At 37.5% G+C, this 14,906-nt stretch overlaps 1 protein-coding gene across 1 annotated transcript; it reads left to right on the forward strand.

Moving 5' to 3' along the window:
* Window positions 1-1,573: 1,573 nt before the first annotated feature.
* Window positions 1,574-13,066, forward strand: LOC121390002 (tumor protein p63-regulated gene 1-like protein). Its single transcript, XM_041521694.1, has 4 exons — window positions 1,574-1,870; window positions 5,694-5,785; window positions 6,513-6,689; window positions 8,346-13,066. The coding sequence occupies exons 1-4, from the start codon at window positions 1,586-1,588 to the stop codon at window positions 8,689-8,691; spliced, it is 900 nt and encodes a 299-aa protein (XP_041377628.1). The 5' UTR covers window positions 1,574-1,585; the 3' UTR covers window positions 8,692-13,066.
* Window positions 13,067-14,906: the final 1,840 nt, after the last annotated feature.

Consider the following 14,906-nt stretch of genomic DNA (forward strand, 5'->3'; position numbering starts at 1 on the left):
TCTTCGGAAGAAACCCGCTAGTTTCTTCAATTAACAGAAAGGATCGTTTATATGCACCCCCCCCCCCCCCACCCGACATGGTAACATATCCAACGGCCTTTGATATACCAGTCGTAGAGCACTGGTTGAATTCCAAGTGAATATAATTTCCACTAGAATATTTGTAGAACAACATCTCAGCTCATTTTAATTATAAACGATGGCTATTTGCTGTCTAACATAAGGAAGGAAGGAATGTTTTATTTATTGACGCATTCAACACATTACATTTCAACTTATTTTCGTGTTTATATCCAATTAAGCTTCAAGCACGCTGTCCTGGGCACACACATGAACTATCTGAGCTGTCTGTCCAGGACAGTGGGCTAAATGTTAATTGTTAGTGGTTAGTGAGAGAGAAGAGGGTGTAGTGGCCTTACACCTAACCATTGAGTCGTTAAAACTCTCTCTGGAGCCGGTATCGGTCTGCGAACCCTGTACCTACCAGCCTTATGCCTGATGGCTTAACCACGACACCACCAAGGCTGGTTTCAACACATTTTAATTACGGTTCTATTGCGTCAAACATATACGGTTAGGGACCACACAGATAATGGGAGAAAAAACCCGCTGTCGCCACGCAATGGGCTACTCTTTCCATTTAGACCGGCCTCGATGGCTTCGTGGTAGGCCATCGGTCTACAGGCTGGTAGGTACTGGGTTCGGATCCCAGTCGAGGTATGGGATCTTTAATCCAGATACCGACTTCAAACCCTGAGTGAGTGCTCCGCAAGGCTCAATGGGTAGGTGTAAACCACTTGCACCGACCAGTGATCCATAGCTGGTTCAACAAAGGCCATGGTTTGTGCTATCCTGCCTGTGGGAAGCGCAAATAAAAGATCCCTTGCTGCTAATTGGAAAGAGTAGCCCATGTAGTGGCGACAGCGGGTTTCCTCTCAAAATATGTATGGTCCTTAACCATATGTCTGACGCCATATAACCGTAAATAAAATGTGTTTGGTGCGTCGTTAAATTAAAACACTTCTTTCTTCTTTCTTTCTGTGATCACCTTTTTCCTCTTACTCGTTATTTTTGGACTAGGTATTTATTTTTTGTTATATAAATGTATAACTGTATATACAAACTTTTATTATGCTACTAAGTGTGCAAACGAAGAAGTAGAGATCGATATTTTTAGGGTTTGTTTCAGCAGCATATGATGTGTTGTCAATTACTGTTTACAATGAAATTCCTTGACGACATTAGCACGTGATTGTGTGTAACTTTCGACAAAGTCCGTTTACGAAAATTCTGTAAGCAGTATATTTCGGAAAGTCACGAATGCACCAGTCAATTTTGTCACACTTGGAAAACCTAATATTAATTATTATATCTATTCCCAGTAATACATTTTTATTAGAAAAATATTAACATCATTAACAATAGGAATTGATTTTCGTGCAGGAAGAAGTCACGAACGTTTTTAGCAATGTCTCACGAATTTCTCATTTCGATTCGGAACTACTCGGGAAAGTCCGTAACGTGTTGCAAGAAAATTCCCGAATGAAAATCATTCGCTTTCAACATGGCCGAAGGCAACAAGGAAATGGAGGTTGGTAAAGAAGCTTCTACCACAGTTCACTTAGACGACGACAAACCCGCACTAGAAGGTCAGTTTGTGGGAGCCACGTTAGAACTTAATGCAGCCGAGGCTCAGAAAGCCCCTGACAAGGAGCCTGAGGTGGGGTTTGAGGGCCCTGGGAGTTTCGACCGAGCCCGGCCAGGAAGCGTCATTGGTCGCCAGTCGGTGGCGTCTACAACTAGTCGAACGTCGATGAGACCTGGGGTTGTCAGGACCGACGTCGCTGCCAAGACGTATTTTAGCTACAAGGTTTGATTATTAATTTTTAAATTAGCTGTAGTTGTTTAATAGCGAGGGAGGTCAAAGTTCATTTCGTGAGTTTTAGCTGGTTGTAGTTATCGATTGGGCTACGATACATCGATGCCTAAAACTGCGTTAGGGTATAAAACGCGTGTTGTTTGTGTGCGAAAAGAACCTTGGAAAGTGTAGGCATGTCCATTTGACTCAAAACTGTTTGGATGTCGATGCGAAAGAAATCGTGTACGTTTTGCGATTGCGCAACGTCAAAAGGAATAGGGGGCCTATGTTTTTAATCTATTCATGTTTTTCTCAAACAGCACAAGTCTTGACTTGTGTCAGCTAATATTGTGATGATAAACATGCCAGAATCCGACCCCCCAAAACGAATGAGTGTCACTGGTAGATGGTGAGGGGAGGGGCTTGAGTGTCTATGAGTGTTATGTTGCCACGGGCATATGTAAATGTTGGTGGAGTGCTCAGCCAGTGGTGTATAAGGATTTTCTTTCTTACTATTTTTTAAAATTATTTTTATTTTTATTAATTTGTTTTTGCAACATGAAGAAAGGCAAAATTCTACAATAACATGCATTATAAAAGGCATACTTCCTAAAAAGAAACACCCATATTATAATTATACACTCCTTTTAAAAAGAATAAAATTATAATAATAAATAATATTTATAGGTTAATCACAGGATTTTTGTGACTTTTTATGTTGTTGGTTTTTTTGGCGGGGGGTGGGGGGGGGGTGTGTGCACCCCATCATCATAACATTAGATCCATATTTGTCTTGTGAAACAAAAAAATTAATCTCATTTTAAATTAGAAGACGTTACACATTTACCCATTTTATCTCATGGTTGGTCAAATATGGATATATACATATGTATTAAAGAAATATTAATTTAAGAGATAACCATATGGGGTTTTTAGATTTGCAGGTGTTATTGTCTATTTGATCCTGCAAATGCAATTTTTGACAGAAGGTGTTAGCCTGAGGTTAAAAATGAAACATTTGCGGGCATCAAATAGACAATCACACCTGCAAATCTAAAAACTCCATATTGTTATGTCCATTGTAAACTGAATTGTTTTTCTACGGAACTGTATATTTGGTATTTCTTGAAAAAATTTACCTGCCTACAATCTAACTACTGGGTATAGAGCCTTAAATCGTAAACTTGGCATGTCCCAATTGCTAATGATGTCACTTTCTATTGACGTCATTAGCTTTCCGGGTGTTATTTTCATTTGATCCCGGAAAAAAAGAATGTATTTAACCAATCACGATACGAACACACTCGCCATCAGTTTACAATTCTTTTCAAAACCAATATACACAATGAAACACCTCTAAACCAGATGTATCTACAGAACAAAGTACAAATCCTTTTTTTAAAGGGTATCCATTTTAAAGAATTTTTATGTCCAGCACTGTTTTTTCTTAAAGGGGACGGAGCCATGACAAGGGACTTTTTATTTTTATTATTGTGTCACAATTTGCATTACAAGTTTTAGAGATCACTTAACAATTCTAAAATGTTAAACACTATTTATGAATCAATTTTCAAGTTTTCAAAACCCCCTACTGGAGAATATATATATATTTTTTTCTCTTTAAATACATTTTCTGGGTAGCATGTCTCTACCGGGCTCGCCACAGTCTACACCCACTCTTGATAAAATTCCTATACTGATTAAAATAATTTTAAAGAATTCTTGCATGAAAAACATTAGGTTTCAAGTGAATTCAGGTTTACGCTTTGTCCGGTTATGAGGGGTTTGAAACTGTATATGTACAGTGAAAGAAAGAAAGAAAGAGATGTTTTATTTAACGACACACTCAACATATTTTATGTACGGCTATATGGCGTCAGACATATGGTTATGGACCACACAGATATTGAGAGAGGAAACCCACTGTCGCCACTTCATGGGCTACTCTTTTAGTTTAGCAGCAAGGGATCTTTTATATGCACCATCCAAGAGACAGGGTAGTACATACCATGGCTTTTGATATACCATTCGTGGTGCACTGGCTGGAACGAGAAATAGCCTAATGAGCCCATCAGTGGGGATTGAACCCAGACCGATCGCCCATCGAGCGAGCGCTTTACCACTGGGCTACATCTCGCCCCGTATATGTACAGTGATAAGCAGTATAGAGATTTTGACATTTCACAGCATGTACAGTGTCTTAACACTACATGGTGTGGCACATGCTGGGTTCTCACCTGCAAATGATCACACTGATATGGTGGACAGAGTTACTGACCCAGTTAGGACAGGATATGCAGTAAAGAAAAAGAAGGAAGAAATGTTTTATTTAATAACAAACTTAATTTTTTTTTTTAAAGTGTGGTTAAGGACCACATAATAAGAGGAAGGAAGGAAATGTTTTATTTAATGACACACTCAGCACATTTTATTTACGGGGATCGATCCCAAACCGACCGTGCATCAAGCGAGCGCTTTACCACTTGGCTACATCCCGCCCCCTAATGAGAGAGACAACTCACTGCCGACATGCCATGGGTACTGGTTTTGATTACCAGCAAGGGATCTGTTAAATTAACCACCCTACAGACAGGATAGTACATACCACAGTCTTTGTTAAACCACTTGTGGAACACTGGCTGGAATGAGAAATAGCAATGCTCATACTGGAACAAATTTTGGTTTAGCCAATTTTCAGATTTGTAGAGAATTCTCTTGAAAATTATTAAAATGTTGTTAATTTATAGAATATTTTATTAGCCAATGACTAAACATGGTAGTCGTTTTGTATACCAATTTTTTTTTAGCAATTGGCTAATTTGGGTGATCTCTGAAATAACCTAGACTGAATGAATGTTTAATAAGGACACCCCAGCACAAAAATACACATCGGCTATTGGGTGTCACAAATGGTCAGGGATGGAAATCAGGCAAGCACTTTGGTACTTGGTGAGGAGGGAAAGGGCAGGACATAGCCCAGTCGTAAAGAACTCACTTGATGCGTGGTCAGTTTGAGATCGATCCCCATCGGTGGGCCCATTGGGCTATTTCTCTTTCCAACCAGTGCACTACGACTGGTATATCAAAGACTGTGGTATGTGCTTTTCTGTCTGTGGGATGGTAAGTATAAAATATTCCTCATTACTAATGGAAAAATATAGCGGGTTTTCTCTCTATGACTGTGTCAAAATGACCATATGTGTGACATCCAATAGCCGATGATTAACAAATCAATGTGCTCTAGTTGTGTCATTAAACAAAACAAACATTATCATACTTGTGAATAACATGTATAGTAACCTAAATGACCATTCTCAGCATATTTTGATGTCTGTAAAAGTATTAAATGTTAGAGAGGCAGGAATGGTGACTTAGGGTGTAAATACCAAATCAAATCCCATAGACGACAATAGTAACATATGTGGCTAAAAACTCCTACCTGTAGCGTATCAATCGACATAAACGCCACGATTATAAATACTACCACTCCTCACACAAAAAAATGGAGGTCAAGCTGCTCATTTCTGAGATGACGGGTAGCGTCAATGACTACCCTAGTTCCGCAAAAAATTTGAGTACTTTTTACAGGTACCCCATACATGTTTCAAACACAATGCTACTTGACTCAGTGGTACTAGATGAAATAAAATTTACAACCAACACACTCACATTTATCACCAATCACAGGACTTGCAGTGTTCACTTCTCTAACAAAAGTTTGGCGCACCTTGAACTTTGACCCCGCCGGAAGTTATTTGGTTTAGTACTACTTTTAGGAAAAAGTAATTTAAAGAAATATATTTTCAATGAAAATTATTTACCTTTCTTGTTGTAGGACACAGCGTTTGAAGCTGCAGTGGAGAAATGCCGGATGCACATCAAGCCAGAGCTGGATGGAAATCTTACTGGGGCGTGGCTTCTTACAGAGTATGTCATCTTTTTTTTTTCTTCCAACCAGTCAACTGGTCTAACAAAGGCTGTCATATGTGCTGTCCTATCTATGAGAAAGTGCATATAAAAGATCCCAACCTGGTTTTCAGCAGCAGGGTTTCCTCCCTTCCCTCTCTCTCTCTCTCTCTCTCTCTCTCTCTCTCTCTCTCTCTCTCTCTCTCTCTCTCTCTCTCTCTCTCTCTCTCTCTCTCTACATGTGTATGTCTCTCACTCTCTCTTTCTCTCTCTCTCTACATGTGTATGTCTGTCTCTGTTTTTCTGTCTGTCTGTCTCTCTCTTTCTCTCCCTCCTTCCCTCTCTCTGTTTATCTATCTCTGTCAATCTCTTGATTGTTTGGTCGATCTCTCAACCAAGTGTCGAAATAACTATATCTTAAACAGCAAATAGCCATAGCTTAATTTGTTTCAACTGAGGTGTCATTCATTAATCAAGTCATCCTTTTTATTCTGTCAATTAAATTTTTCTTAATTATGCTATCAGAATTCCTCTTCCTCCTCTTCTTCTGTTATGACCATCATATCAGTAATCCAGATGTTGACAGGTCCCAAGATTTTGGTGTTGACGACTCAGTGACGAGTTCATCAGCACCACATTCATATTGGTCCATCTCTGCAAGTCCTACCCTTTTCACGTGCTACTTTATACCACAATATTTGGTGTGAAGATGGAAAACTGAAGGGTATGTTTTTTTTGTTGTTGTCAGGATTGACCACTGGGACCTGGAGCACGAGAAGATTTGCATGCTGACGGAGAACTCCCTGATCGTGTGTAAGTACAACTTCATCAACCAGAGCGTCATCGAGTACAAGCGCATCATGCTGCACTGCGTCGACACCATCGTCATCGGCGACTTCAAGTACCCAGATTACTCGGTCATGCCGTAAGTATGAAACAGTATTCAGGCATTGAATTTTGGGGGAAAATCATTTCACGATACCGTTGTACATAGGCGTACTGGCTCTGATTTGTGTAGATTGGCAGGCTGGCTAAAAATTGCCCAAATTAAACACAAATGACCGAATCAGGATAACAACGTTTATTCATATTAGCATTTCTATCGAACAGCTACATAGGTTTGCAAACAAATCACTACACATTTTTACATGAGTTACAACTAATGTTGAGGGTAGAATGATGGAAATAAATGATGAAAAGATCTCAAATTAGCACATTTTTCCTGAATATGTGCATCAGTTTTGTCCAAATTTGAGGTTTTGCTCCAGTCTTGGGACACTCATGCCGTTGTAAACATGATGTGATGATAGATTATAAAAATTGCCAATCAGTTGTGGGGGAATGTGTGAACTGCACTTATTCCTCCAGTTTGATTCAAAGTTTGTATTGTTTAACGACACCACTAGAGCACATTGATTTATTAATCATCAGCTATTGGATGTCAAGGCAGTTCACCATTTTTGATAATTTGACATATAGTCCTAGAGTGGGGGCCCAGAGCTTGTAGAATTTTTATAAAATCCACTAGCCATGTGATCACGCATTGTAAATATTCAATTCCATAGTGACATACCCAAACCTTTTCCTTCTGGCAGAAACGCTGAAGTCTGATTTTTTTTTTTTAACGACACCACTAGAACACATTGATTTATTAATCATCGGCTATTGGATGTCAAACATATGGTAATTATGACAGTCATAGAGCAAGGGATCTTTTATATATGCACCATTACACGGACAGGATAGCACATACCATGGCCTTTGATATACTGGCTGGAACGAGAAATAACCCTATAGGCCCACCAACAGGGATCTATCCTAGACCGACAGCGCATCAGGTGAGCGCTTTACTACTGGGCTACGTCCCGTCCCCCCCCCCCCCCCCCCCCCCCCCCCCCCCCATGACTGATTATGATTGATGATGAGATTCCAACCAATTCCCAATATTTGTCTCTCATACAAATTTTTTATATACTTGCTTTAAAACGTTATTTTGCAAAACTCAAAAATTATTTTTACATTGTTATTTCTCGATAATCAGGAACACATTTCAAATTGTCTTTAATATTGTTATTTCCCAATGATCGGGAACACACTTCAAATTGTCTTTAACATTATTTTCTAGAGATTGGGAGCACTTCAAATTGTCTTTAACACTGTTATTTCTCAGTAATCGGGAACACACTTCAAATTGTCTTTAACACTGTTATTTCTCAGTAATCGGGAACACACTTCAAATTGTCTTGAATATTGTTATTTCCCAATGATCGGGAACACACTTCAAATCGTCTTTAACATTATTTTCTAGAGATCGGAAACACACTTCAAATTGTCTTTAACATTGTTATTTCCCAGTGATCGGAAACACACTTCAAATTGACTTTTACATTGTTATTTCCCAGTGATTGGGAACACACTTCATTTGCTTTTACATTGTTATTTCCCAGTGATCTGGAACACACTTCATTTGCTTTTACGCTGTTATTTTCCAGTGATCGGGAACACACGTCATTTGCTTTTACGTTATTTTCCAGTGGTCGGGAACACACTTCAAATTGTCTTTTATGCTGTTATTTTCCAGTGATCGGGAACACGGCGGAATACAGCTGCGCTGGAACCGAGGTCAGGACTTGTCGTTCGGCCAGAAGTGGAACCCGTTCTCGACTGACATCCCGTACGCCACATTCTGCCACCACCCGCTCATCTACAACCCGAAAGAGAATGAGACGATCACGTACAACGTGGACGATTTCTTCGAGTCGCTCGTCCAGGCCACGAGCAAGTGCTACGACGTGAAGCGGCCCGGGGAGAAGATCACGATCATCGAGGGCCCGATCGTCATTGAGAGCTACGCCAGCGTCACATCCATGATATACAATCAGAGTGGGATTGGCTTTTTCCGAGACAGGAATGGCGTCAGTTTTTGATCTGCTGTGATGCTGTGAGAACATAATGTTAAGTTTATTAAAAAGGAAACAAAAAGCAAAAAAAAACCAAGAACAATATACAATGAAACCCCTCTAAACTGGACACCCTTGGTACCAAGACAAATGTCCGGTTTTAGGAGGGATCCGGTTTAGAGAGGCTAAGTTCTGTACTGGATTTTAAATAGGGACTCAGTAAAACGTCTGGTTTTGGGGGAATTCCAGTTTATGAGGGTCTGGTTTTGAGAGATTTCACTGTAGTTTACGAAGATTAAGGTCACAAAATACATTTTCGATTTAGCCAACACAGAGTTGGGGAGGGGGAAAGCGTAGAAGGATTTGCCAAACATACCACTGACGTCAGATTTTTTTTTTTTAAAGAGTTTGTTTGACATCCAGTAGCTGATGATTAATAAATCAATGTGCTCTAGTGGTGTCGTTAAACCAAACAAACAAACTCATACCTCTCTGTTTTTCTGAAGCTCGTGACGAAATGTTTATTTTTCTTGGGATATAAATTTGGTAATACATAAAGGTAACTGGTAACTCACTTATTATCCTCTAGTTATTACTCCAGTGCTCATAACGGCTGAAATAAACATCGTAATTCGTCCTTGAGAACATATTATACTTGCAATATTATTGGACAATTTGACCCTTAAAAACTAATGACCTTGTTGGTTCCAAATATTATGACGATTTACCAAACAAAATGATGTTACATAGTTTATGGATTTCTGTTTTCATTGTTAAATTTGTACAAGGCTGTTACAGAAACAGATAGCTGGAGTAATAAATCGAATAAATAGCTTGGTACCAGTTGGTAATTTTCATTTGACAACTGAAAATCATATACTCGGGACATAAATTTGATAATAACTGGTAACTCGTTTGTTATCCTCGATTTATGATTGAATTATGGGTATATAGTCAAATATAAAAAGTACACTAGCTCTAACTGTGGGCAAAACTGCTTATGGTACTAAGTGTTAGTTAAAAAAGAAACATACTGACCTGATATTTTTCATGTCATTAATAATCTGTGTGACACTGCCTTTAGTAGGCCAACTGATGTGTGACCACACCTTTAGCACATTGACTCTGCTATGTTTTTTGGCAGCTGCTTAACACAACATGACACTTGACACGCTTATAACATTACCGTACCTGCAAAATATAACATGACCAAATATTAAACGGAGTGAAATATATGATGTTGCTTTAAATTTTGGTGATTGTATTTTGAATACTAAATATTTTTTTAGATCAATAACTGTTTAGCAATTTCATTTTGTACATTACCCGGTACTATTATACAGAAACATCGTACGAAAAGTTGTGAATTAAAATCATTTTATATTTCCTGTATATTGTACATAATGTACAGCCTTCTGTGTTATTAACTCATTTAGGGAGAGATTAGTTTGTTTGTTTGTTTTTTCTTGAATAGTGATTAAGACAGTGAATTTACATAGATGATTGTATGATTTCTGTGGTCAGGCCAAAGTGATGTTGAAATATTTCTTCATCTTGTCACTGATATTCCTCCCTCTTTCTCTCTCTGTCCATACATCCACTCTTGCCCTTCCTACATGCACCCCCTCTTTATCTCCATCTCTCTGTGTGTCTCTCTTTCTCTGTCTCTCTTCCCCCCCCCCTCTCTCTCTCTCTCTCTCTCTCTCTTCTCTCTCTCTCTCTCTCTCTCTCTCTCTCTCTCTCTCTTTCTCTCTCTCTCTCTCTCTCTCTCTCTCTCTACCCCCTACATTTATTTCTAATAACAACGTATCCTTTGTAAGCAGATAGACTTTACTAACATATTGTATTGGATATATTTCTATAAGTGTCTTTTATATGTGGCTGGTTCAGAGTCTGTTTATTCTGCCTTTGTTGGTACTCTTTGAAAAGACTGGGTAGCTCAAATATAAATGAAAACTTGTGTTGTCTGTTAAGACAGTGACTGATTTGTCATTTGAATGTATTCACAGGGATTTTCAGAATCGATCAAATGGGGTGGACGAGTGAAGGGGTGATGGTAATTTTGCCACTCAAAAAATCAAATAAAAAGTATGACTTGAATGTGCCACTCGTAACTGATATTAAATGATTATGGAGCCTTGCACCCACTCCATTTGATCACTTCTGGATCTGCCCTTAAGTGTACTTACAATATTTATAATATCAAATCACATGTATATTGTCCATATTTGATTTAGTGTACATATAATTTTAAATTAATAGTTGTTAATTTAAAATCCAATTCTGTTAAAAAAAAAGAAGTTTTTATTGATCATTGGTATATTTATAATCGCATTTAAAATTTAAAATGCCTTCAAACCGTTGGTGTGTGTTTGAATTGTTTTTTTTATTTGTTATGTAAGTGTGTACATTTATTTAAATCCATTTGGCATGAATATAAATTAAGCAAAATGAAAAGAATAGCGGGTAATAGAGTTTTGTGGTGTGTGCTATCCAGCTTAGAAATTATGTAATGAATAAATATGCATATTTATCACATCAATTACATAATGCTGTTGTGAATAAATATATTTTGGTGGTAAAACAAAATGTGTGTTCCCAGGAAACCAACCCTACCTATTTTTTATTTTTTTAAGCTGACCTGCCCAACAAAAATATTTTTTGTACGTTCCCAGAAACACACAATTTAGTTTTCAGGCCAATGTAGCATAATGGTTTTGTTTATTATATAATGCACTAACCATGACTTTGACAGTCTTTGTCTTTATAAAAGTTATTTTTAAAAATAACTGATTTATATCCATTTGTTCTAAAGAGAGATAACTCCATCAAGCTATCTTGGATCTCTTATTATGTGCCTTCAGAAAGATAATTCAAATGTTCTTTTTAAAGGAAGTATAATTTCGTATCAAACTGTAATACATGTATTACGGAAATATTTTCTTTTATTCAATATGTCCTCAGTTATAAACATTTTACTTTGTTCCAAAGATAATAACAGGGCTCGAAACAGCCTGTAGCCAGGTCACCAAATGCGACCAATGTCCTGTTTGGGCGATAAATATACAAAATTAATGGCTATAACATATGAGACAATATTAATATTTGTATTGCATATATTTATTCCACATTAAAATCTTGCTCATGCTTCACGGTTCGCTTACCAAAATTTGTCAACATCCATTATTATTTTTTGGGCTACTATATTTTTTGGCGTGTTTCGAGCCCTGATAATTGCTTCATAATTTCATTAGATTTAAATTATTTTCATGTGTTCCTATGTTAATATTTATTTTCCCTGAAGTTGTGGTGTTTTTTCCATTATTTTTCTCTTCTGAAGGCAACATTCAAACTGAAACATACTTTATTTATAACCAAGCATTACAGTAAATAATAAATAAATAATTATATTAAATTGGGAAATGGAGGAGGAAGCATCAGTGTTCCCTGTCTAAAAATATTTACATTAATAAAAAATATTTTGGTCAATATCCTACTGAAAGTTTGAGAAAACTGACAGTGCAGTTACATACATTAGTACTGATTTAATAAACAGTTGTGTTTCCTTATTTCCACAACCTTATTTGTGAAATAACCTCCGTATGCACTTGTACCATACATCACTGTGATGATATTTGTGTGAATTCTAATAGCTAATTTCTTGATTGTTTTAAAACAAATATGGTGCAATTTTCTTTGGCAACGGGTCCCTCAAAATTTACTGAATGTTATAGTTTCTGTTATTTGCACATAACTTTATACTTTGATCATAGGTGTTTCAATGCACATGTACAATGAGTTTTTATAATAAATTATTATCATGTTATGATTGTGATTAATGATTATTTCTCTATCAAGATGCGACATTTAATATCTGTATATTTAATAGAGCTGAGCGGTATTACAATTCCAGGTTTGGTATTTGGTATTAACACAATTTTATACTGATATCGAGTGGTATTATCTGTATTCTCGGCTTTAAATGCATGCCCGAGTTAAGGCTCACCCGCTAATTTCATACTTTCCATTAACACAAAGTGTATGTACAATTGTTTTGTGTCGATTCCGAGGAAGAGCAATGTCCATACAGCTCTTCTTTTCAGCCATTTTGCATTCATCAGATATATTATTAGTGCTTTGCTAAATGGCGAAAAACTTTTTTCAATACCGAAATTTCAGTATTTTGATATTTACTCGGTACAGTAAATCAGTATTAACATAATACCGATACCGAATGGTATATATCGTATACCACCCAGATTTAATATTTAAATGGTCTGTCCCAAGTTTGTTACCATTGTTACAATGTTGCCAACTAACAGAGACATTTTAATGACCCAAATTACTTAGTAAATAAATCATTATTGCATCAGAGTCTGTATATTAAATGTGTTTTCGATTATCCTAGTGTTTGTGTTAGATCAAACTTCATTTTCAGGGCTTCTAGATTATGGTAACCCCACTTCCATGGCTAGTGATATTCAGTGTTAGGCTAGTAAATATCTACTATTGCCATGCCCGACGGCTTGTAAGAAAACAAGTAAAATTTTGCAGTTAAGTTTATTTTGTAAATATGAATATCCTGCCCCACCCCAACCCCCCACAGTTTATAACCTCGATCTCCCTCTTTAGGTGACGCATCCAATTATTACTATTGTTTAGTAAAATTGTATTAACTTAGAGTAAAGTAGGGCTAGTGAATTTTTAATTGTGGCTAGTACATTTTTTAAATCTCTAATCCCATGGCTAGTGGATTTTATACAAATTCTAGAAGCCCTGATTTTATTTCCAAATATATAATATTTTTTCATACATACAAAATTATTGGGAGACTAAATGCAGTTTGGGCTACTTACAGACATTAGGATGACCAGGAACAAATTTAATACAGACACTGATATTGTAAACAAGACACTACATTCAGTATGTCATTGTAGTCATTAAAATATTTAACCTGTTGGAAACATCATACAATGGCAGAAAACTCTGGACAGTCCCTTTAACCCCAAGCCCCCCCATCCCCAAGCTGATTTCAGAAATCCCATAATGACAAGGGGTCAATCTGGAACCGAATACAGTGAAACCCTCTAAACTGTACACCCTTGAGACGAAGAAAACTGTCAGGTTTTAAGAGGTATCTGTAAGTTAAGTTCTGTACTGATTTTAAAAAGGGACTCTTTAAAATGTCCAGTTTAGAGGAAATTCCAGTTTACAGAGGATACAGGTTTAAGAGGGTTGCACTGTATTAGCACAATGTGGTGAATATATGGTCTGAAAATCTGTCTGGTTGGGGGAGGAGGAGAGGGGGCAATAATTAATATTTAAAATCATATCTTGCTACGTGTATCTTGCACAATGATGAAATAAAAGGAAGAATGACGCTGGACTGTTTATTTCTGTTACGTTTAGCTTGAGTGTCCTCTATCCCATTCTGGGTTCTTGTGAAAGCAGATTTAGACTGGCCTATAGAAATAGGATGGGGGTGTACATCTACATGTTTTGTCCTACCCTATATAGATAAAGATAAAATATGTTTTGTGACTCCCCTTTAGCGATTGTGCAACTGCCAACTCTCTCCCTCCCCCCCCCCCCCCCCCCCCCATCACCACCAACTCCAGATGTTTTCTATAAGATTGCTAGAGCACACTTTGCATTGAAACAAGAAAAAGAAATTGACATCCAGTATGTTGCGAAGTATTGTGACAGTTTATTAACCTGATGCTACAGACCTTTGGTTTGATCATTTTCAAATTCATCCATAATTCACTGGTATTAAACAAAGTTGAAGGTTATTTTTTTTTAAAGGCATCTCTTGACCACATTGATTTTTTAATCATCGGCTATTGGATGTCAAACATTTGGTGATTTTGATAAATATTCTTAGAGAGGAAACCTGCTACATTTTTCCATTAGTAGCAAGGGATCTTTTATATGCACCGTCCCACAGACAGGATAGCACATACCACAGCTTTTGCTATACCAGTCGTACTGGCTGGGATGAGAATAGCTCAATGGGCCCACTGACAGGATAGCACATACCACAGCTTTTGCTATACCAGTCGTACTGGCTGGGATGAGAATAGCTCAGTGGGCCCACTGACAGGATAGCACATACCACAGCTTTTGCTATACCAGTCGTACTGGCTGGGATGAGAATAGCTCAGTGGGCCCACTGACAGGGATGAATTCTGCATCAGGCAGGTGCATTACCACTGGGCTACATCACGCTCTCTGGCATTGAA

The sequence above is a fragment of the Gigantopelta aegis genome, chromosome 15, assembly GCF_016097555.1.
Source record: "Gigantopelta aegis isolate Gae_Host chromosome 15, Gae_host_genome, whole genome shotgun sequence".
Lineage (NCBI taxonomy): Eukaryota > Metazoa > Mollusca > Gastropoda > Neomphalida > Peltospiridae > Gigantopelta > Gigantopelta aegis.